The sequence below is a fragment of the Chrysochloris asiatica genome, unplaced genomic scaffold (assembly GCF_000296735.1).
Source record: "Chrysochloris asiatica unplaced genomic scaffold, ChrAsi1.0 scaffold00056, whole genome shotgun sequence".
In the NCBI taxonomy this organism is placed as follows: domain Eukaryota; kingdom Metazoa; phylum Chordata; class Mammalia; order Afrosoricida; family Chrysochloridae; genus Chrysochloris; species Chrysochloris asiatica.
This window is the reverse complement of record NW_006408574.1, coordinates 14,908,452-14,934,079: the sequence shown is the minus strand read 5'-3', so window position 1 is coordinate 14,934,079 and position 25,628 is coordinate 14,908,452. Positions and strand designations below refer to the sequence as shown.

At 41.4% G+C, this 25,628-nt stretch overlaps 1 protein-coding gene across 1 annotated transcript in view; it reads left to right on the top strand.

Moving 5' to 3' along the window:
- Nucleotides 1-4,155, top strand: part of LOC102819132 (myristoylated alanine-rich C-kinase substrate-like) — a 22,516-nt gene extending 18,361 nt beyond the window's left edge. The window contains exons 2-4 of the mRNA XM_006863846.1: nucleotides 3,041-3,189; nucleotides 3,307-3,475; nucleotides 3,577-4,155. Of these exons, the coding sequence (XP_006863908.1) occupies nucleotides 3,041-3,189; nucleotides 3,307-3,475; nucleotides 3,577-4,155 (897 nt within the window). The remainder of the gene's footprint in view (nucleotides 1-3,040; nucleotides 3,190-3,306; nucleotides 3,476-3,576) is intronic.
- The last annotated feature ends 21,473 nt before the right edge of the window (nucleotides 4,156-25,628 follow it).

Below are 25,628 nucleotides of genomic sequence, written 5' to 3'. Positions count from 1 at the left end.
TTGAACTGCCAACCTTGTGGTTCAAATTGTCCTTGCGGTCTAGAGCTTATTCTACAGTGACTCACCAGGACCCATCCACACATATTAATTACACTTTACAAAAGTTAGTCTTAATACATACAATACTCACCATGTCTCCTTCCATATCAATTTCATTGAAACAAAGACAAAAACAAGACTGTTCTAGACCAACTGGATTCTTGATGCCTGAAAGGCCATGGCATGCCTTTTGAAATAGGAAATAAAATGAGCTTATCATAGTGCTTGTACATAATGCAAGTATAATAAATGATTAGTACTATTGTTGTCATTCTTTCTAGGATGTTTCATGATAGATGAGAATAAAATCCTGAGAGTACTTCTAGGAACGAACTCCCTTGGATGGGGGCCAAAGCCGACTCAGACTCATCATATGTAGAATAATACACTAGAGGGGCTGAGCTTTAGCAAAGCTCCTGTGTGTTATTCATCATACCGGATCTTAGGGGGAACTAAGAAAATCTTTATTCCTACTACTTTATGTGTCTGTAACTTTAAAATATTTTCTGTGTATTGCTCATTGATCGATTGGAAAAAATAGCTCCTTTGATTTAGAATTTGGTGGTGATAAGGGATAGCGGGGGGAGCTAGGCAGTTCTAGATGAAAAACACTAGACTGTGAACCACAAGGTTAGCGGTTTGAGCCCACCAGTTGCTCTGTGGGAGAAAGATGAGGTTTTCTACTCCCGCAAAAATTTATGGCCTCAGAAATCTTATACAGGGTCACTGTGAGTTGGAACTGTCTCAACAGCACTTACCAATAAGAAGGGACAGTGGAGAAGTCTTGGTGGCACTTTGGGATAGGCATTGGGTTGCTAACTACAAGGTCGGTTGTTCAAACCCACTAAGGGAGAAAGACAAGGTTGTCTACTCTGGTAAAGATTTAGCCTCAGAAACCCTAGGGAGCAATTCCACTCTGTTCTATAGAATTGCTAAGTCAGAACTGACACACAGGCAGTGGGCTTGGGTTGGTTGGAGGGATAGTATGGGTGGGAGGGGACTGTGTTATAATATCTATGTTCTTGAACAGTTTCTGCCACCAAATAGTTGGGCAGCTTTAAACTTTCAGGTCTTCCATTTCCTTACCTGGAAACCGAGGTGATTTCAACAGGTGATAGGACTGCCTCTGATATCCTTTGACCTCAAATCTCCATAAAGTAAATGTTCCCTGAGGTTAAGGAAGTGCCATAAGGTGGTTTTGTCCAAAACTGCTCTGAATGTATTGATGTGTGTCTAGTGAATTGCAGCTTTACTGCCAGGACTCCTCCCTCATATATTCAGAGAATGGCTGGTCTTCCCCAGCAGCGTCACCTTGACTACTGTGAAGACTATTGTGTTAGATTAGCACAGATTTTCGAATTGTTTCTCTTCCCCACTATTTCCTTCTCTAAAATGCCTAGGTATAGACCTCATGTTGTAAGGTCCTGGAAGGGGGGGAGGCGGGTTATGCCATTTATTTGTAGAGTTCTCTGTTGCTTCTCAGCTTTGTTGATGATGAACCTGCTTGTTGGTTATGCTGGTAACATTCATCCCTGAGTTCTCTTGCAATTCTAACTTGGGTAGTGGGAACCATGACATTTCCTTTTTCATGTTCCCAAAGACAGTCACACTTCCTGGCTGGTTTTCTCCTCTTTTTATTCCCCTCTGAGCTCAGATCTGCATGTCTCTCAATGAAAGATAAGGATTATTAGTTTGTTTGTTTGTTTGTTTGTTTGTTTTTTAACTTCCTGATGAGACAAGTGGACTCATCAGTTTAGCAGGGAGGTTGTGGCACTAGCAAAGCCAGCTCAGTTTACAACTTGGGTGAAAATCACCCATCTGGAGGCTCAGCTTTCTGGGTGCATCCTTTGGGTACCCATTAAATACTTGCTTAGCATTTCAGCTCCTGGCATCACCAGGAAGACAGGTGGCTACACTTGACTCTGAGGCTTGCACAGGATGTTTCTTCCTGACATTTACTAGAGGTTAACCTTAGCAAAAAGAACAACCCCACTGCCCTAGACTGCTGGATACTCTACTGCATTTAGCACTTAGCAAGTCTCCTTTCAAAAATATTCAACTTATTTTCTGGAGCACACAGGAGGCAGAGAACTAGCCACCAATCTTTGAGTGCCTTTCAGCACAGCACACAGATAGTGGAAACACACAGTGGCTAGAGACAACAGTATGGAAACAGGATCATTTGGTCAAAACGGAGGGTATCTGCTTACCTTTGCTCTTTCCAAGGAAGCCTGGAGCCAGTAGCAATGAGTACTGTGTGTGTGTGTGTGTGTGTGTGTGTTTACACACTGGCCTGAAAACAGAATGAGCAAGGGAGGTGGCTGAAGGCCCTGACCTTACTTTATTGAACCTTACTGACAAAGTTTCTAATAAAATTTTGGTAGGCCAGTTGCCAATTGTGGCTACCAGCTGTTGACTTTTTCCACTTGCTGGAGTTCCTATGAATGACTAAAATTCATCTGTTAGCTAACAAGTCACACTCTGCGCCTTAGCCTTCCGCCAGTCCCGTGGATGAAGCTGTGGAGCCAGACTGGATACCTGTTTAGGGAAGGGTTGTAAGGTGTCCTTCAGCGCAGCTGAGGCGTCCTGCATTTTCAGCATTACACAAGCAAGAGTTACCACACTAAGTTCTGAATCCAATGCTTCCATTTCTTTCTCTTTGCTTCCAAAGCGGATCCCAGGAGCACCTCTGAAGGAGGCTGCCAAGGTGAACTAGGGCGGGCACAAACGGTCTCATCAAGGCTGCTGCTTGGATGATTATCACTGATTTGGACGAGGGCGCGACCAGCATTTCCTCCTCCTGTACGCAACAGCAGAGCAGAGGAAGCACCCGGGCATGCATCTTTTAGGCGATGAGGGCATCTGTTGGGGAGGGTCTTTACTGGCCTGTTGGATGGAGGTTGAGGAGTGACGTCACCTCGCCCCCTCCCGTGTGTGTGTGTGTGTGTGTGTGTGTTGGCTCCCCCAGTTACTCTGCTGACCCACTCCTTTCTCCGACCAGTCTTCTGCCCTCTCAGTGGGCCAGTGGGCCAGACTCAGGGATGTGCCAGGGGCGCAGCCGGCCAGCTCTCTCCACGCCGGCGCGCCCCCACACTCACACTCACGCACAGGCTACCGGCACTCACACTCGCCAGCTTTGGGGCCACTGCGGTGCTGTGGGATCCCTAGCACGTTCTGAGGATTTTCAAAACCACCCCGACAAGGAAACAAAGAGAGGAGCCTTTTCAATCACTTTCCTAAGCTTTTACATTTCATTTCCCCACCCAGCCACCCACCTCGCCTCCTACAGTCATCTTCAGGTTCGAGCCAGGTCTCCGGGCTGACCGGACGGCCGCCTCTCAGGGGCCGGACTGCACGGGCCATCCCCAAGCGTCGCCTGGCCCCTCTCTCCGCCTCCCGCCCCCCCTGCGGGCCTGAGTTTGCGGTTACCTCTCGCGTGCGCTTCACTTTTGGGGGAAGAAGAGAAACAGGGGAGGGAGGCGCCGAGGGGGGCTGCCGAGTTGCTATTTGCGGCCAAAGACTCCGCTTTAAAAGCAGCCTCGGCGGCAGGAGGCTAGAGGCGCGGCCGCGGGAGGCAAGGCGCCGCGGCCCCGGACCCCGGCCGCGAGTGCAGCGCAGCGGGCGCGGGCGCAGGCGGAGGAAGGCGCGGAGGAGGAGGGGGCGCGGCGGCGGCCGGAGCAGAGCACTGGGCGCGCGGGCGGCGAGGACGCAGCAGCACCGGCGCGGGTCCGCGGGTTCCGCGGCCGGGAGGACGGCCTGGGCGGCGGCGGCAGCAGCGCAGGGGGCAGGGAGCGGGGAGGGCGGGGGGACGCGCTCCCGCGGAGGCTGCTGGCTCTTGGCTACTTGGACTCTGTCGCCGACTCCCCTCCACTTCCTCGCTCTGGACTCGGCTGGCGGGGTCGGGGCCGGGCGGCGGCCGCTGCTCGGCGGGATTCATTCGGCCGCCCGGAGGCGCAGGCTACGCGGCCGTGCGGGGCGCCAAGGCGCTGGAGCAAAGTGTTGGTGGCTGCGCGGGAGACGCTGGTGGCGGCTGCCCTGAGCCAACATGACCAGGTGAGTCCCCAAGCTGCCCCGGTCCGCCCCCCTGTGCCCTTTCCTCTCGCCGCCCCGGGCTAGCTTGCGCCGAGAGCCCGCACTCTGCACCTCGGCTCCCTGCGTCCTGGCGCCGGAGCGCACACAGTTTGCTCTGCGCCTGGAGCTCATCGGGCTGCGATCCTCCCCAGTATGGCTCGTTTTGCGCTGGAGACCTCGGAGCTGGTGGAGAGGGAATTCTGGAGAAAGAGGTTGTTGAGTCTGTGTGTTTGTGTGACTCCGCTCTTCCCTCCTTGGGTGGGCGTAGTATTGGGGGACATGGTGGCGCGGTGGGGCATTCCGACCCTCCCCAGCGATTCTGTCACCACATCTTTTTGTGAAAGTCAGTGATTACTGTTTTAAGGAGGGTTGGTTATGGTGAAGGGGCGATTTCTTTTCTTTCCTCCGAACTAGTGGGGAAAAGGAGACATAGCAGGAACCCAAGTCTCCGCGACTGCCATAGAGGGGGATTGTTTTGGAGACCTTTCCTTGGCTGAATCAAAGCTCCTAGTTCTGCTACGGGATTTGTGTGCTTACACACACGCACACACATTTACTCGATGGGGAAGGGTACGCAGGCTTGATAATGAAAAGTCCAAGTTGTAGGAAACAATTTAAAAAGAAAGCCGTGAACAAACCAAAGATTCTGTGTTTCACTATAGGATGACTGTAGGTCTCATATAGACAGGGAAAACTTGAATTCTCTCTCTGTGAGATTGATGTCCACTTAGAAACACTAACATGGGAAGTCAGTTTCCTTACGCTTAAAACAAACAAACAAACAAACAAACACAAAACACACAAATAACTGAACCACTAAGTGTGAGCTTGGCTTTTATCTGTTGGGTGTTCCAAGGTTTCTGAATAGGAGCTCTCTTCTCCAAAGCTGGGGAGGATCAAAATCCGCTGGTATTGTTTCCAGTTGCCTTCTAATAAAGGACGACAAATGCCTCCTCTGTTTTACTATGTCCTTAGCGTGAGCCCCCAATCCAATCCACACTTAGCACCTTAATTAAGCACCTTATATTTCCACTTAAAAGTTTTTTCCCCCCTTTTCTTCTATTTCTTTTAGCTCCAAACACAGTGTCATAGATTGAACTGAGAACAGCGCACAATTGTGAGTCTCGTGCAGTAACTGCTTGTGATTTGAGATAGATTTGCTGTTGGATTGAGGACTACCAATGTAGACTTTACCTTTGGTGTGTTATTTTTAACCATCCTGTAACACACTATGAGGAGTTAATCACTGGTAGTCACTCCTACCATTTTGGCTGTTCTATAAAGTGCACACACTCACCACTCAACTTGAGTAAAACCAGGGTGTTGTACCAGACTAGTAACAGTCTGGTATTTCGGGATCTTTAAGAAGGCATCATCTTAAAGATTCTGTTATGTAGGTACTATGATGATATCTAACATGATGGTTAGTAGATAGTATACTTCTGAAAAAAATATTGTTATATGCCACAGATAGGTATTACTTTATTGACTTACGAACAAGAGAGCAAATGTTTTTGTGCTCAGTGTCCAAATTCTTAAAACAGACATCCTCCATGGACAAATAAAAAGAAAGAAAAAATCTACCTCCCACCTACCATAATTATGTACTGTACTTTGCTTTTCAATGGAGCTAGCAATTCTGTGACAGATTTCTTAAATTCACCCTCATGCTATCAGCTATTATTGTACTTTCAAAGTGTGAAATTGACAAGCTGGTCAGTTTCATGAATTCAGCTGTCAGATTGTGTCCAGTTAAAAATTGCTAAAAGCTGCAAATGTGCCTGCCTGGAATTTTCTTTTGTGAAGGAAAGACAGCAAGCAGATGAGGGATTAAGAGGTGTTCTTAATTGTAGATCTTTTAAAATAGATGTACTCCGATGTTAGTGTTATTACTGACGGTTGTTGGAAAATACATTTACATTTCTACTGCTGTAAAAGTAGCATTCAGTTTGTATCTCTATTTCAGATGTGAGCACTTTATATAGAAATAATAGGTTCTTACACCCATTAGTAAGAATGATCCAGTAGGAATGTGATTAGGAAGAAGCATGTCTCTATCAAATATACTTTTCATGTTTTGTGAGTAATCTATTACTTTTGTAGTTGCATGTAAAGGGGTATATAAGTTAAACATTTTATTGTGGCAGTTATGTAACAAATTTTTCTTGGGCCAGTGCAGTTGCATAGTTACTAAAATAATGAAATGCAGTGATCTGTTTGAATATATACTCATTTAAATAGATAATCATAAAGTAAAATTGAAGTGTTAAATATGATTATTTGATTTGCCTTTTAAGACTGACATTTAAAACCGGAATATGCCAAAGTCGAGAAGTGAGAATTGGAATCTCCCTCATCTGCTGCAATTTACCACTAGGGGCCTGTATAACTGTTCTTATATGCAGAAGATATCCTAGTATGCAAACCCTTCCTAGAGTGACATTAAAAAAAACAAAAAAAAACAAGCAGCAACCCCCACCCCAAGTTTTCTTTCTTTCTTTTTGTTTCCTGTTTTAACCTGTTAGTTCTTGCTTTGATATTTGGCATACACAGTGATTGACAGACTTTCAAAATACATTTTTTAGGTCTTCTCTGTGGTGTAAGGAAGGTTTTGTTTTTTTCATATGCAGCGTGAAACTTAGGAAATAGAAGAGGCATTTGTATAAATTCATTATCCCTGTTTTTTAGTGTATGTCAAGGATTAAACAAGTCGAGCATTAACTTTTCTTTATTGCACTGATAAGGATGCAATTTGCATAATATAGGGTTAAAAGATAAACGAAGCAGCATTCCTTTAAGGAAAGGGTCCCCATAGATTAATGGTGTGATTAAACTCGTTTTGGAAGTGCTGTGGCAATTTGTATGGAAGGAAAATCTAAGACTATGGTTAGAGTTTCGTTAGCATTTGAAGGACCTAGACTGAAGATGCACTATACATTTTTAAGTGTCAGTTTCACAAATTTGAAATCGACCAGCCGTGGCAATCTTGATAGACATTAGGCAATAAGGTCAAGTATACTTACACTGTTCTCATGTTGATTTTCAGTTTTTCAAACTGACAAGAGTGACTATTTGTAAAAGAGGGCAGGATAAGGATTTGCATATTGAATTTCCTTCACAGCAAACTTGATTTACCAAGACATTGAGTAATTCTATTTATAAAAAGATTCTATGGATGAATTAAGAATTAATCACAATCACATACAAAAAGTAGTATTTCCAAATACATGAACTTGTCTAAGTGATTTTTCTTTAAAACCACACATTTGTTTTTCCCGTGTTTATTTGTGGGCCGTCAGAGAACTGGAATGTGTGCATGGTCTAGCTTGTGCTCCTGAAAGATTCAAACTTCTAGGATCATAACTTTAAATCTGTATGTACAATCTTTGGTTTGGGGTACTTTTTAATGCCCTAAATTTCTGTGACTTCTGAAAATCAATTTTACCTTGTATGTGTAATATTCAACATAGTAGCCAGCATAGTAGGGTTTGTGTTATATGCACAGATATATAAAGTGATAAATGTAAAAATACACTTTGAGACTTTTCTAGAGGATACAAAGAATGTTTAATACCCTCCCCCCATTTTCTTAAATAGACAGGCATTTTTGCTTGAGAAGGTTTGTGTGAGTACATGAGTTGTTTTTAAGCTGTGAACTCTGAATATTATATTGCCTTTTCTTTGTTTAATCTTTCTACTGCTTGGTCTCTTTGAAAAAGTATTTTGGGAAAGTTACTTGCTTGTAATGGCACAAAGGCAACATGCAGCCTCAAGCAAAAGTAGTGTTTCAAAACATTCTTCTTAATGTTATCAGTATTTGCCGAGGAGCCAAGAGCAGAGCTGTTCTTTTCTGTGAGCAACAAGAAGGAGAGTTCCTATATAGCTTGTCCACTGAAGAAATCCGATAAAGTGGAAGAAGATAGCTTGGAAGTGATTTGCCAGTAAATTTCATTCCAACAAGCATTGCTTATTGTCTAAGCCTCTGCAGTTTCATAGCACAGTGACATTTCTAGCAAAGGAGAGGTCTGTTTGGGATGTATTTTCTATATGGATAATCTAATTTGCTTCTAATTAGGCGTTGGTAACACTTATTAAAATGCCATGCTTGGTTTGCATTCATTTTAACAATTAAAGTGTCCAAATTCTCCCTTGTAAAACCTCCTAAAGTGGTGCTGAATTTTACATAGAGTTGTAGGAAAGGAAACTGAGTCTGAGGAAAGTTATTTTTGAAATAATAATAATAATAATAAATGTTTCAGAGCTTCACAATGAAGCCCTTAAGAAAGATAGTTAATAGAATATATGATTTGTGCTTTTGTGATGGTTCATTATAGTAAATGATAGCCTTGGATGTAAGAGTTCAGCATTTTCTTTACGTCATAAGTCTCGGAGAGATCAAAGAGCAATTACTTACTTGTTACAGCAGTCTCTGACCTAATGTAACCTAAATATTAAAGTCATGTCAGAAAGATGCTAGGCCAAAGCAATAATGAATTAGGATTCTTCTAAAACTTATTTCACAGGATTATATTTTAAACCTGTATCCCTCACGCCCCCTTTAGTAAGTAATCCATGTGCTTTTGTGTGAACAACAGTCAATATATATTTTCTTCTCTTTATTTATCAAATGTGTTTAAGACTAAGACATTAAAGTCATTTGAGTATTATGTTCATGTATATTGCCATAGCTCCTTGTAGAGTGTTGTTTTGTTTTTTTTTTTTCCTCCTTAAACAATGCCTCTGATGTCCCGCCTCCTCCTCCTTAAAATAATGCATTCAATATCTTCTGTTCATTATTTTCTGGTTGATGCTGATGTGTTGAACAGGATAATAGCAATACTAATCAGTTTGCATCTTTTTTGAAACTTGCTAACAACAAAATAAAACAAAACTATCCCTAGATGAAGTAGAGTGTTTTCTTGGCATTTTAACCTCTGTTGTCCCCCAAACCAAATCCCTATATGTAAATTAAATGAAGACAAGTAGCAATGTGGAAAGCTAGCGCAACCCCTCCATCTGTACAGACAGCAGACCAGGCATATTAGCAGGCATTTACGGGAGAACGATGAGGCTTTCTGCTCCTGTAAAGATTTACAGTGTTGGAAACCCTGTACAAGGTCGCTATGAGTCGGAACTGACTCCATGGCACATAACAACAACAGATCTAGTATAGAGACCATTTAGAAGTCCCCCCTTCTCCAAGTGAAGCAAGTGGAACCTTGCTTTTCTCTCTAGTGGTCACTTGTGAAAAACAAGCTCTTCCTGGGTTCTTCAGCATTTGCCAACAATTTCAAGAGGCACACCAGCTATCCAAGTCCTGATAGCCTCCTAGTTCTTTGAATTCACTGACCAGAATCCCAGCTTCACTCTGGTTCTGCTTTGACATTCACATGGCAATGTCAGGAGCCGTGTGACTTTTACCATATTGCTGTTTACTGGGTTTAAACTTCTTAACTCTGTCAGTTTCATGAGGTTGATTGAATTGATCAATTCTTAATTGTTTTGTTTTGTTTTTTAAACAGCCCTGAGCTATATTCTTTAATGTAGCAGTTGCTAACTAAATTGTGATTTGCAAATTGCATTTAGAAAGTAGCATTTATCAGTATTGCTTTGGGATTTGGAGAAATTGTACTTTCAAGTATAGGAAACGATCATCTGTAACCATTGAATCCCAAGTAATGAGAGGCCTCTTCAGTTTTCGTCTGTGGACTTTTTTAAAGTAAAATATTTGTGTTGATATGGATTCAATAAATAATTGAAAATCAACAATTGCTTAATGTTTTTTAATCAAGCTGGAATATAATACATAAAATGTTAAACATTTTGTAAAGTGTAGACAGTTTCTTCTTGTGCTGTAGTGGAAACGACATAGATTTGATATAAGACAGACTGGATTTGTGCCTTTCTTTTCTCACTTCTCTGTGTGATCTTGGGAGAAGTTACATACATTGTAGTGTCAGTTTTACCATCTGTAAAATGGAAAGAATAACTGTAGTTGTGTTGAAGCTCCAATTAGACAATAAGAATTTATCGGATTTTTGCCTTGTTAATTAAACAGTTCCTAAAAGTTGGAGTTAGTTAATGAACGCATTATATGAGGGGGCTTTAAAAAGATTGTGGAACAATGGAATCAAAAGATGATGGATTTGTTCCGTGAACTTCTGAAAGTACCCTTGCATTTAATAGCACTAGTTTCTGTGGTAGAATTCTATTTTCTATTCTTTACCATATATTTTTGTTACCTGATTGAAACATTATGGTTTTTTGGATCTGAGAGTTTTTGTGTACATTTACCCTATTTATATTCTGCTGTGTGCATGCTAAAATACTACGAATGTCCTAGAACACTCTCTTCTTATCCAGCACTTTTATTGAAGTCAGCACATTGATGTGTAGTACCACATTTATCTCCAAAAGCTTTTAGGGCAAAAGCTAGAAATACTTTTACCTCGAATGTACAAAGACAGTGTTTCCCTTAAAAGTCAAATGTTTATTAATAGATTCCTGACTTTGTTTGATGTGGAGTTGTAGTTTGGGGTAGAAATGTTAAGAAAGGCATTTAATTAAAATACTGAACCCAAAGCAGTGGCATTTTTCTTTTATGACCTTGCATCTTAGAAAGCTGCTTAGCTCTGTCCTGTGCAGCTGTCCTGCCCTGAAAGATCAGGTTTCAAGAGCAATGATGGATGGGGATGCCTGTTGTGGGGTTTGTGCAGAGGTCAAATGTATCGATGGAGGATAGGAATTTACTGCCTTCTGTCTCTCTCTATAGTCTGCTAGCACAGTTTCACAGGAAGAAATTAGACTAGATACATCGAATGCTGATCCTGTGGCACATGATAGGTCAAATGACATTTGTTTTCAATGTTTAAAATAATTTTTTCTCCATCCCTCTTCCTAAAGCTCTATCCCAATAAAAGGACATATTGAGTGTGCATTCATGGTCTCCTCCTTACAATTAGGTACTCATTGCTCCATAGAAGCTTATTCTGGCTACTTGCAGTAACTTACCTGGAACATTATTTTAAAGGATTTTAAGAGAAAAGCAATATATGGTTATCAATTCAAGCTTTTCTGATTGAAACATCGTAGTATGAGCTTTAGATAGTTTTATGTTGTTATTTTTAGTTCTTGTGTTGGCTTTGACTCATAGTAACTCTGTATATGATAGAATGAAATGCTTCCTGGTCCCAAGACATCCTCACAATCCTTGCTGTGTGTGAACTCAGTGCTGTAGCTGCCGTATGTATAAATCCAATTCTTGACCGCTGACCCATGAACATTGATTGTGGATCCAAGCAAAATGAATTCCTTGACAACTTCGATATTTTCCCCATTTATCATGATGCTGCTTGTTGGTTCAATTGTGAGGATTTTTGTTTCTGTGTTGAGGTGTAATCCATGCTGAAGGCTATAATCTTTGATAATCATCAGTAAGTGCTTCAGGTCCTCTTTACTTTCAGCAAGCAAGATTGTATCATCTGTTTATAACAGATGGTTGATGAGTCTTCCTCCAATCCTGATTCCATGTTCTTTATTTATATAGTCCTGTGTCTTGGATTATTTGCTCAGCATACAGATTGAATAAATATGTTGAAGATACAACCCTAACACATATCTTTCCTGATTTTTAAACTATGTTGTATATTCCTTGTTCTGTTCAGATGACTACCTCTTGGTTTTATATCTTAAGTGGATTGATCAGGATTATTTGACAGATTGGAAATAGTAGTAATCTATTAGCAATGTCTTAAATATTCTAATTCCACATAATGACCAGATATTATGTTTTCAGATATATATTGTTGTTGTTGTTAGGTGCCATTGAGTCGGGACTGACCCATAGCGACCTTCTGCACAGCAGAATGAAACACTGCCTGATCGTGGGTCAACCTCACTACCGTTGCCAGGCTTGAGTCCATCAATACTGCCACTTGGCCAGTGCATCTCGTTGAGGGTCTTCCTCTTTTCCTCTGATCCTCCACCTTACCAAACATGATATCCTTCTCTAGTGACTGGTCCCTCCTGACAGTATGTCCGAAGTATGAGAGATGAAGTTTGTCCATCTTGGCCTCTAAGGAGCACTCTGGCTGCACTTCTTCCAAAATGGATCTATTGTTTCTTTTGGCAGCCCATGGCACTTTCAATATTCTCCTCCAACACCATAACTCAAAGGCATCAATTCTTCTCCAGTCTTCCTTATTCACTGTCCAGCTCTCACGTGCATATGAGATTATTGAAAATACCACGGTATATTGTTGTTGTTATGAGCCATGGAGTCGATTCCGATTCATAGCGACCCCGTACAGGGTTTCCGAGGCTGTAAATCTTTACAGGAGCAGAAAGACTCATCTTTCTCCCATGGAACGGCTGGTAGTTTCGAACTGCTGACCTTGCAGTTTGCAGCCTGATTCGTAACCACTATGCTACCAGAGCTCCTTAGGGAACCATATATTCCTGCTGTTACTGTGTTCTGACTCATACTTAACCTGCAAAGAGTTTTCAATGGAGTCCTAGTGTGGCACTGTGGGTTAATGTGCTGGACTGCAAGGTCAGTGTGAACTGCAAGGTTTGTGGTTCAAGCTCACCAGCCATTCCTTGGAAACCCTATACAGGGTTGCTATGAGTCGGAACTAAGTCCATGACTCTTAACAACATAGAGTTTTCAAGGTTGTAAATCTTTATGAGGAGCTCTGGTAGCGTAGCGGTTACAAATTGGGCTGCGAACCGCATGGTCAGCAGTTCAAAACTACCAGCTGTTCTGCAGGAGAAAGATGAGGCGTTCTGTTCCCGTAAAGATTTACAGCCTCAGAAACCCTGTACAGGGTCACTATGGGTCGGAACCTACTCCACGGCACATAACCACCACCAAATCTTTATGAGAACAGAAAGCCTCATCATTCTCTCATGGAGCAGCTGGTAGTTTTGAACTGCTGACCTTGAGGTTCACATCGTCCATTGGAAGTATCCCATGGAGAAGTTGGCCTTCTGAGTTCTTGTCACTTTCATCATCAGCATCGATGTTTTAGTCTTTCCATCTCCATCTCAATTCCAAGATGTTTTATTGTACTTTTCTCTCTGACCTTCTTCAGACCGCTCTCTGTACCATCTCTTGGGACATTCATGTTTATGACTGCAACAGTCATACTGCATAGATGACCCTCAAATACACATTTTTTTACTTCACTCTGTAGTTCAGGATGTGTACAGTAATCTGTTTGTTAATTGGTTAAGAAGCAACAGGCTCTCCTATTTACACAAACTCTGTATTTCCTAAACCCAATATATTATCTTCCATCCATATTCAAATCCACTTTTTTATTTATGAAGTATTCATCCCTTTGACCGAAATTCTTTTTGTCATCTCTGTCTCGTTCCTCTCTTTCATTCTTTCCTCCCTCTTGTATTATTGATTATGTTTTTGTAATCTCTTTGAACTTAACTTTGTCCTTCCCATTTCTACCGTTACTACATGTTTCGATGCTTAGCAAGGCTTACTAGCTTCCTTTATTGTATTTGTGTGTGTGCCTTCTTCTCATAGTTCCCGTTCAATACTTCCTACATAAATAAAGAAGGTTATCACTTCTGATTTTGCAAACTTTCTTACGTCTATAGAATCAAGTACACACTACTCCGCATTTGCAGTGTAACCTACGTGGTTTTATAGTCTAGTCTAACTTTATAAGGTCCTTTATAGTCTGATGGAACATACGTGGCCGGTCATTTCTTTCTCTTCTTACAATCTCAGAGTCCCTGCTATCACTGCAGAAACTGGGTCACTGTACACAGAGTCACTCTTGGTTGGAATGGGTAGATTTGGTTTTTGCTTTTGCCAACACCTTTCCTGGAATCCCCTTACTCTGCTTATCAGCTCTCCTAAGTTACATCCAGAATCCTGGTGTGGCACTGTATGTTAATGCGCTGGCCTGCAAAATCTGTTTGAACTACAAGATCAGTTGTTCAAGTTCACCAGCCACTCCTTGTAAACCCTATACATGGGTCAGAACCAACTCAATGACACTTAACAACAACAAATTACATCCACTGAATTCCTTGTAATTTTCAGATTTATAAGTGGGAAGTTCATGCACTATGTCCTTTTCTTTGAACTGAGTTGAACTAACAGCGATTGAGGTGAATTGAAGTCATGAATGAGATAAAAAATTTGTTTTACAAAACTTCAGAAATACTCAGTGCTCTGAGATAGTAATAATTGTGAAAATGTGTTAAGTGCCACTGAGTTGGTTCATAGCGACCCTGTATAGAGTTCCTGAAGAGCAGCTGGTGGGATTGAACTGCTGACCTTGAGGTTCAAAGGAACCTTTCTGTCCAGTGATTATTCTACACATCAGGACTCCTATGAAAATATACTGAGCCCTTAATTAGTGCCAGACATTCTGCTCAGCAGTTTACCTTCAATTTCATGTATATTCTCCAAAATAGCACTCCATGCTTTTATTGTCAGTATTTGTGAAACAGGAAGTTAGTAAATTGTCCAAGGTTACATAGTTAGTCCACACAAAATATGGGCTTTTGTTGTTAAGTGCTGTGGAGTCGATTCTGACCCATAGCAACCCTGTGTTGGATTTCCAAGGAGGGGCTTGTAAGCTTGAACCACTGACTTTGCAATCCAGTGCATTAACCCACAGAGCCACACAAGGACTCCATGGGCCTTTAAGGCGCTTATTGAAGTCAAACAACATTAACAGCACAGAACATTTAGCCACTTGGCTCTTGAATCCCTAGCCATATGTTGGGAATGATGTTGTTCAGTGCCACCGAGTCGGTTCTAGCTCACAGGGGTCCCCATAAACAACAGAACAAAACACTACCCGCCCTGTGCCATGCTCACAATTGTTGCTACGTTACAGTCACTGTGTCTTGCTGAGGGTTGTCTTCTTTGTCGTGGACCCTCCACCTTACCAAGTATGTGAGTGATATGAATGTATTATTATTTATCTTACACATACCAGGTAAGTACACTCCATGAAAGGTGCCTTCGAGATCCAAATTTAGGGAGAATCTTGAGCATTATGGTGGCTACTCTGCCATTTTCAATAGTGTCCACACTCCTCTCTCAGTTTAGGACTGAAGGCACTGGGGAAAAAATACTTAACTCAATTGGACTAGATGACCTTCGTCTATCTTTTTCTGTTTTCATTTTTTGCATTTGCCTTTTAGCTCTCTCTATACTTACACACTTTCAAGCCAATGACACAATTGCCCGATTTCTGGGGTCAGCCAGGAGCAGAAGTGGTTTAATTGAAATATCTCCACCAAGAGTAGATTAGCATTTCATAGTTATCCAACAGATATTTTGATGAGTTGGAATATAGATCCAGTAGGATATCTGAAGAGTAGTCTCTTATCAAAAAAATGGCATGATGCCAAGTGAATGACGTATAGGCATTCTCTTTACTGGCAGCCTGCCCTATGCAATTTTATAGGGGAAAGTTTGATCAATTATAGTGTCTTTTAAAATGCTGTATTTTCATTGCTTAGCTTTTCATTTCATGATCAACAACAGATGGATGATGTAATTTGTTTTTTCCCCCATGTTACCTATTTTTTAAAAAAGTTTATCTTTTTTATGGTCTCAGAAGACTATTTCTGATTAATGATGGTTTATAAATAATAAAACACAAAATGTTACATTTGTTTGATGATTTGGAACATTGTTTTTTCCTTGATAGCAGAGCATCCTGAAGTTTTAAATCAGACATGGTACATAAAACAAAGTTATGTGAAAAACGTTTTGGTCTATGACTCTTTGAGTATCTTAAAAATTAATTCCTTTTATTTTTGCTTTGCCCATTTTGCCCAACTTCTCTGCAGATGTGTGTACTGTTCTGTTGAGCTATATGTTTAGTTTTCACACAAATAAATCTATAATCTATAAACAATCCCCTGGAAACATAGCTCAAATTGTATGACCTTATTTTCTTAGTAAGCATTCTTCCATTGTTATTACTCTCTTATTAAATGCTTTTTGACAATTATTGTTATAAATGAAGGAAGACTAGGTCAATAAATGCTGTTATATATATTCAGTAAGTTCTTTAAGAAATGAGTGCTTTAATGTAAATCTATGAGTGTACTATTTTGCTGTGAGCAGATCAGTGTGCCCAGAGAAAAGCAGAAGTGAATGATGAGTTCATGGCCCAAATCTTACAACCAATATGCTTACTACGTTGCCTTTCTGATTTATGATGACATTACCAGTTGCTTTTCCATAACTAGTTTCATTTACTTATTTTGAACTAATTTCTACTTACCTAATACCCTACCAAATCAAGACAATTCCAAGTCTGAGTAGACTGTGTGTATCTACTCACATGCCACTAGACGAGACAAATCTGCCTTTACATCTGGCTGTGGTAGGAATTCCCAGATGCATTTATTCTGACACATGGTCATTACTGAACCAAAAGCCTGGCATAATCATAGCTCTTATTTGTTGTTTTACGAGGCATCATCCAGTCTGCCAAATGTACAACAGGTGCCTTGGTTTTATACTTGCCAATCTGTTGTTATTCAAATGACCGCCCTAACCGAGACTGATGGTATCTAATAAAATTGATCTTCATCCTGGCAGGCCAGGCCCACACTGCAGTGTGGAAATATGCTGGTAGTAAAGGCGCCTGGTGAAGCGTACGTTTTTTGGAAGGTGACATATGTCTCACACACAGGCCCCTTGTTTATGTTGAGCTGTGGACATCTTCTGTAGCCCAGTGTGACTGTAGGAACACAAGGATGTGTGGCATCTCATCTTATTTGAGAGGAATTCACTGAGTGGCATAGAGGCAGTACTCGCCGTGCCAGCTTATCAGTGAATGGCGGTACCATGCCCGTAAGGCACAGCCAGGCAGCTGATTCATGCCAAACAGCTGGCATGTAAGGTTTGTATTTTCTATCGACAGAAATGTGCCTCTGTGGTTTTCATAGGCTGTGTAAAGACTCAGCTCTTACCAGGGAGGGCCAGGAGAGGAGTGTGTCAGCTTGCAATAGGATCTAATGTTTGGACACTTTTCATTCAAGTGATGTGTACCATGGGCTGTGTAGTTTTCCTGTGCTTTATAGGAAGCTGACCTGCTCTCTGCCCTAAGGAAATAACCCCTTCACAACTGACCATACAAACACATAGAGGATGAGTGATGGTAAATGCTAGAACCAGACCTCACAGGGATACAGGATTGGTATTTCAAAACAACAATAACAACACTAGGGTTGTAGAAACCTCATTTTATTCAATCATTCACTCTTCCATTTATGCATTCATTCTTCAAAGTGCCAGACATTAAACTCTGCTAGCTGCAAGGTCAGGTAGAATACAAGATAGGCAACAGTACTGTTGAGTAAATACTGAGCCCTGTCCAACAGAGACCTGGATTTAGAAGGGTTGGGAAAATGTGTGGGGATCATGCTCATCTGCAGTTGTTGAGCTCTGGGTTGTCATGTGGGAAAAAGGTTGTGGGTCTTCTCCCTTGATGGTAGAGTTGACAGAATCTACTAACTATTAATGATGAGAGCAACAACAGTAACAGTGATAATCAGTAATAGAATAGGAGAGAGTGAGAAAGGAGAGTATTAAATACCCAACCACACTTGACTTGGCTCCCCAGCTAACTGAACTCATGTTATTTCCTGTGACCTAGCATGTAGAATTGTTCTTAGGTTAGGATTTGGCTATTTTTGGACCATCTTTTTGTATTATTTATACCCATCATACTTGAGAAAGGATCTGCAGCAACTATTAAATCATATGCTTCATTATCCTTAATAAATCTCCTTGGTAGAGCAGACAATGGGTTATTATACCGATGATTAGTTTCTGTGAGGGTTTTTTTTTTTTTTTTTTTTTTTAATGCATCTTCTTGGTCAGGTTTTGAAAAGTATTTTAGTTCAGGATATTTTTTAAATGATAGAACATTTGAAGGTGTATACCAAACTACTTACTTAGTTACTAGTGTTCCTACTTTTAAATAATGGTAGGGAAATGTAATATAAATGTGATGAACAAGTTTTGCCAAGTATATTTAAAAGGGCTCTTCCCATTTCTGAATACTTAAAGTCCTTCGCAATAGTCTTTTTATTGTATTGGAGATATATAGTGATGTAGTATGACTTTTGAATGGTAATGCATTTTTGGCAACCAGTATTGAGAAAAATCGGATACATTAATAGAGAAAAGCTTTTACGTATGAGCATAACTGAAGTTGGTATTAATTATAGTCTAGGTAAAGGGTCTCCACACATCCGTCTGTTTGTCGTACTGTGGTGGCTTATGTGTTGCTGAATTGTTGGAAGATATGCCACTGATGGTGTAACTACCAGCCGAATCTATCATGGTGGACAGGTTTCAGGGATGCTTCTAGACTAGGAAGAAGTGATTGGCGGTCCATTTCTGATGATTGTTGCTGTTGTTAGATGCTGTTGAGTTGCTTCAGATTCACAGCGACGTTGTCTGTGCACAACAGAATGAAGCACTGCCCAGTCCTACACCATCCTCACAATTGTGTGTTGAGTCTAGTGCTGCTGCTACTGTGTCACTCCATCGCATTAAGGATGTTCCTTCTTTTGCTTACTTTCCACTTTACCAGCCACAATGTCTTTCTCCAAGGTCTCCATTATTAGGTGCCATCTATTCGATTCCTACTTGTAGCCACCCATGTGGCAGAGTGGAAGTACCCCGTAGAGTTTTGTGGGGTGTACTCTTTGTGGGAGCAGATCGTCAAGTCACTTTCACGGAGCTCCTGGCAGAGTTTGAACCAGCAACCTTTTGTTTAGCAGCCAAGTGCTTTACTGTTATACCACCAGGGGTCGTGCACTATCTCGATATGAAAACTAAATGTATTTCTGTCAGTAAAATGGGTCTTGATGGCCTCTTTGCCATTATTTCTCAGCTCACAAATGGAAGATTGTTCAGAGGTGTGGGTAGGGGATGTATGAGTTGCCCTCATTTTGTTTTGCTTAGAAACTAAAGCTCCAAAGAACTATAGAGACTTCGCTGCCCCAGCAAACCCTCCACCTACATCTTCAGGACCCTAGGCCACCCTTTCTGTGCTCCCTACTGCCTCTCTGATTCTTCTAGAAATGAGATACTGTCAGATGCATTGCAAGTTCTGGGAGAAAGGTTCCATAGCAGAGGGTATGGCTTTGGTTAAGAACCTGCTTTTTCTCATTAAGACTCATGAGGAAGAACAGGAGTAAGAACCTTCTTGATTCTAACTGTATATTCAAGGACCCACATCTCCTAATGAACTGTAATAGAAACTGCCCTTGTGCTGGCTACAGTTCACAGGATTCTCACCATGTATGGCTGTCATTTCTGTCATTGCAGGAAGTTGTATTAGACCCGGAGAACTAGATGGTGCCAGGGTACCAGTACTACGTGTCGTTAAAGGGGTCACATTAAGAAGTCCCGGATAGAGTAGGAGGAAATGTGGAATAAAACTTAATATTATTATTTTTAAAAAATCAGGTTTACTGGTCAGAAACAGACTGGAGGAACCTGCGACTATGGCCCTAGACCACCCTTCAGGTCTGGAAAAGAATTCGCCCTCATGGTTCAATGTTCAGTCAAGAAGTAGATAGGTTTATCTGGGGGTTGGGACAACACTAGCAAAGTATGGTCACCGCTGGAATGGTCACTCATTCCAAATCAAATGGGCAGCATATGCCTATAGACAAAGGTGAGAAGGGATGGGAAGCTGGGTGGAATTCGGACAGGAACCATAGGGAGGAAGCAGGATAACTGTTGTTTCATGGGGCACCATTGGCCTATGGGATGGGTCTGAAACATCAGTTTCAAGGTTATACCTGCAAGATATGTTGCGCATCCCAGCTGACCTTGTTGTTGTTGTTGTTGTTGTTAAGTGTCGTTGACTCAGTTCTGACCCATAGCGAACTTGTATAGGGTTTCTGAGACTGTAAGTCTTTATGGGAGCAGAAAGCCTCATCTTTCTCCTGAGAAGCGACTGGTAGTCTGAAAGCAGTTCACAGCCCAGTTTGCATCCACTACACTACCAGAGCTCCTTCAGTTGACCTTAGTAGAATAGAATATACCTGTGAGATGAAAGTGAACGAGGCTGTGTCCAGAAAGGCCCTTCCAAGGAGAGTGAATTGCTCAGTAAATTCTGTGCTTTTGGACTAATAGCAACATGGGTTCTCTTTGATTTTGCTCAAGCCCAATGTGGGGAAATAAGCTTCCCTGGAAGTCACACAAGGACCAAATCAAGCGTCTACTCCTACCATATCTCCCTGTAGATTCCCCAGTGCGTTTTTCTGTTGTTTTCCAAGGGATGGTTGTGTGGCTACAGTAATTTTCCTGTGTATCTATGGTAGACAGTTGAAAGCAAGGGCTCAGTAGGGTGGTCTTATAAATGAATGTTCCACCAGAATGCTGTGAGAATGAGGGGGATCCCATGAATGAGGTGACAAGTAAAGAACTGGCTTTCTAAGGCAGACTGGGTGCATCTGATGTGGTAAAACTTCCTTTGGTTAGCAGAGAAAAGGTGTCCTTGTTCTAGCCACTCAGCATGGCAGGAAGGACTGAGGATATCAAGAGTGGGCAGAAACATCCCTTACCCCTTGACATCTTCCTTGCTGCCCTTTTGTTTTATTCTACTGCCTTCAAGTCTTTTCAAAGAACAAGCCAATCTGATGGCACATGGAATTAATACTGATGGCCTAGATTGAGATAGCCTGTTAGAAGTCATTGAAAGAAGTCTGGGGACAGGTGAGTGACCCCAAGACCTCACCTCTGACAGCCTGGGGGAAGATGAGAGACAGTGTAGACGAGAAAGTACTGAGTGAATACTTTAACTGACTCCCCATTCTCTCCGACCCATGGTTAAAAGCTCAGTTCAGTGTTCCCTCTAGTGTTCTTGTTGTGTGCCGTTGAATCTCTTCCCACTCATGGCAACCAGGTAGGACTGAGTAGAACTGCCTCACAGGGTTTCCTAAGCTGTCTTCTTTCAGGGAGCATAAGACTTTTCTCCTGGAGCTGAACTTTCAGTTGGCAGCCAAGTGTTTAATCACTGAGCCAATGGGGCGCCTTTGAATGTTTCTCCAGAGCTTTAGTTAACAGTCAGTGACAAGAAGTTAAAGACTTATTACTACCCTTGGAAAGGAGCTCTGGTTGTGTAGTGGTTACGAATCGGGCCACGAACTGCAAGTTCGAAACTACCAGCTGTTCCACGGGAGAAGGAGGAGGCTTTCTGCTCCCTTAAAGATTTACAGCCTCGGAAACCCTGTTCAGAGTCACTATGAGTTGGAACTGACTCCATGGCACATAACAACAACTACCCTTGGAAACTTAGCTTCCCCTTCTCCTACTGGCCCTTCTTGGGGTCATGGAACCTGAGTTCACTGTTCCCAAATGTCTTGCTCTCCTCACATCTCAAGGCTCTCTCCCCTGCTCCAGGGAGCACCGCAGGTTTAGGTCATTTTGGATACAGGGTTTGCATTTTGCCACTGGAATTTTTTCCCCTTTGCATTGTTACTGTTGTTATATCAAGAAGTTATTTTACAAATGCTGTACAAAGTGTGCCGCAATCTTTGGGGGTGTGGTTTTAAAAAATATTTTGCTTTTAATCAGTTCTGAAAGTCTCTTAACTGTGTATCACCAAATTTGTAATCAAAGACAGTTAGTTAGGAGTCCTGGGGTGGCATTGTAGGATAAGCACTGGACCCCAATGTCGGTTTGAACCACAAGGTTTAAACTCACCCGCTGCTCCTTGGAAACCGTATACTACGGTTACTGTGAGTCGGAAAGAACTCAACGGCACTTAACGGCAACACAGAAAGTTAGGTAGACAATCAGTTTGTGAATTAGCAATATTTGTGCTTTAAACGAAGGAATCCTAGTGACACAGTAAGGTAAGTGTTGGTTGCAAGGTTAGTGATTCAAAATTAGCAACCCTTCTACAGGGGAAAGATGAGGCTGACTACTTCTGTAAAGATTAAGTGTAGGAAACCCGAAGGAACAGTTCTACCCTGCTCTGTAGGGCCACTGTGAGTCAGAATTGACTCCCTGGCAATGGGCTTGGGTACTTTAAACAAAGAGAGCAGGGCCTTTATTGGGGGCAGAAAGCTCTATCTACAGAATGCTAATGTGCATTTTGGTACATGGTAAAATGACGTTTCGTCAGAACTTTGTGTATGTCTGTGTGTGTATTTCCAGCACATCTATTCTTTAAACTAACTAACTAAATAAAGCCAGTTGCCATTTATGTTATATTTATTTACTTATTTTCTTACCAGACAGACAAGGGTGGGAATGCTTATAAAGTCGCATTTTCAACACCCTTTAATAAAGAGAAAATTCTGCTTTGAGCTAATTAATCCAGTGAGTCTAGAAACACTTGCCTGTTGCAGTCTTTCCGTTTTTCGAATCTGTTTTTTATTTGCTTTATCTCCATCAGCAATCAGGGTGAAAATCAGACCCCTTCATATTACAGATCTGAATCTTGCTGGCCACAGGACTATTAGAACAGGGGCGATATAAAACAGCCATAGGGTCTTCAACCCTGAAGTTTAAACTGCCATCGCCTCAACCCCATCAGCCTGTAGCCATGGTTGGCAGCGGTCTCTGTCATAATGTAGACTGAAATTGTCATTGTAGGAAAGGTGCTGGGGCACGGTCAGCTAAGGAAGCCCAGTGACTTGTGCATGACACACTGATACCTGAGGATGGAAGTCCCTTGTCCATCATGTTATGTTCACTTGTTGTTGTTGTTATGTGCCGTGGAGTCGGTTCCAACTCATAGCGACCCTGTACAGGGTTTCTGAGGCTGTATATCTTTACAGGAGCAGAACGCCTCATCTTTCTCCCATGGAACAGCTGGTAGTTTCGAACTGCTGACCTTGTGGTTCGCAGCCCGATTCGTAGCCACTACGCTACCAGAGCTCCACAATATCAGATCCAGGGTAGTACTGTTGATAATTAATGCAGTCGGTCTGAAGGGTTACGAAGTCCATTTAAAGGACAGTTAATCATTTAAAAATGTTTAATTGTCTGAAAAAGTGAAGTATGGCATAATTATTTATCAGGAAGACGTGGTTTACGTGTTAGTGTTTTAGATTTATGTAATGATGCTGTTGGCGTTAGTTGCTGTGGAATTGGTTCCAACTCATAGTGCCCTTAGGTGTAACAGAAGGACAGGTCGCTTGTCAGGTTCTGTACCATCTTCTTGAATTTGGTATCTTTGAGTATACTGCTGGAGCTATGGTGTCACTGAAGGTATCCCTCGTTTTTCACTGACTCTCAACTGTACCAAACATGATGTCCTTCTTTGTTGTTGTTGTTATGTGCCATGGAGTTGGTTCTGCCTCATAGCAACTCTGCACAAGGTTTCTGAGGCTGTAAATCTTTACAGGAACAGTAAAATCATTCTCCCACGGAACAGCTGGTAGTTTCAAACTGCTGACCATGAGGTTAACAGCCCGATTTGTAACTACTACGTACGCTACCAGAGTCCTGGTGTGGCGCTGTAGGTTAATGTGCCAGACTGCAAAGCTGTTTGAACTGCAAGGTTGGTGGTTCAAGTTCACCAGCTGCTTCTTGGAAACCCTATACAGGGTCGCTATGATGGCACTGAACAACAACAACAACAACAACGCTATCAGAGCTCTTTATGCCATTCCCTACTGACAGGTAATTTCTAATGATGTACCCATAGGAAGAGCGATGAAGCCTCACTGTTTTTGCTTCTAAGTAGCCTTCTGGTTTCTTTTCAGACTAATTTGTTTTTTCTTCTAGAAGCCCACAGTATATTTGTTATTCTTCGCCAACAAAAGCATAGTTTCTTCTTCTGTCTGCCTTTTCCAGTGTTTAGCATTTGTATGTATATGAGGTGATTGAAAAGACCAGGGACTGGGCCAGGCACTCCTTAGTAACACAGGTGATGGCTTTGCTTTAGTTGCTGCAGATTTTCCCAGTGCAACACATTGTTTGATTTTGTGCACTCTGGATGTTGATTGTTGATATATAAGTAGGATGAAATAGTCAAGAACGTCCTTTTCTTCTTTGTTCTTATGTCTTTTGAAACATTGTCTACAGAAAGTGTGTAGACCCTCTGGTAATGTCACCAACAATGACTGAGCATGCTGGTGTATAATCCCGCTGGTCTGTGTGAAAATCATTTAGATGTGTTTGATTTTATAAGCCACAAGACTATCTCATTTTTGTTTCAATATGAATTTCCCTTAATACTAAAGTGATCATTTCTCCCTAATGTTTGTTTGCAGGTTATTTTTCCTGTTTGGTGAAGTGTCTCTACGTTTCCTTTTCCTCAGGGTTTTATTCATTAGTTCATATACTTCACGGTGGTGGTGATGATGTGCCGTGGAGTCAGTTCCAACTCACAGCAACCCTGTACAGGGTTTCTGAGGCTGTAAATCTTTACGGGAACAGAAAGTCTCATCTTTCTCCCATGGAACAGCTGGTAGTTTCAAACTGCTGACCCTGAGGTTAGCAGCCCGATTTGTAACCATTATACTACCAGAGCTCCTTATATATTAGGCATATTATCTCTGTCATATTTATGGTGAATGGGCTCCAAGTCTGTTTATTGGTCTTACTTTAGTGGCTTTTTTTTTTTTTTTTTTTTTTTTTTTTTTTTTTTTTTTTTTTTTTACTTACGGAAGTTTTATTTACAAACGTTTTATTATGAACTGATGATGATTGTTTTCTGTATTATTATTCCTATTACATTTGGAATTAGAAGCTTCTTTTCTATCCTGAGAGTTTCATCTGGTTTTTCTGACATTTTCTTCCTCTTGCTATTATTTCATCAATTCTTTAATCTCCTGGTTCCTGAATTTATTTAGGGGCAGAGGTACCCAGAAGTATTAACAAAGATTACCATTGTATTTCTTTTGACAAAAGAAAGTATGTTAAAATACTGCTGTTTAATCAATAATCTGTTAGTATTCATAAGTTTCTAACTTTTCTGTTTCTTTGCTTGCTTGCCTTTGGTTTTCAGTAGTTTGTTTGAAAACAATACAAAGTTTCGTGAAATGTCAATATTAAGTTAACTTTGGGGTGAATTTGCAAAGAATGCCATCATTTGATGTTGGCAGGAGATGCCTGTAAGCAATTCAAAAATCTTACTGTTCTAAAGGAGAGGAACATGTCTTGGAAACTTCACCTTCAAATCATCTGGAAGTGATATATGGTTGTCATATAAGGCAAGATTTTAAATAGGGTTAGTGCAAAATTGTCGATTACTTAGCCCCAAACAATGCAATGCACAGTCTTTCTTCCCCTAATTGCTTACTGTTAAGTACTAACAGTGCCACTTTGACCATGAAACGTATTTGAAACTATATTTACGATTTCCTTCTGGTCTGCTTAGTTTGCTTTTTTTTTTATAACTTCCTGATAAAGCCTGTTTTAAGAATGTTTCCCTTACTGTAGTTTAATTCTGCCTTTTAGGTTGGTTCTTTCCCTCCATTTTTTTGTTTTCCTTTAAGACTTTTTCATAAATAATTTCCCATGTTTATTTTTTTGAAAT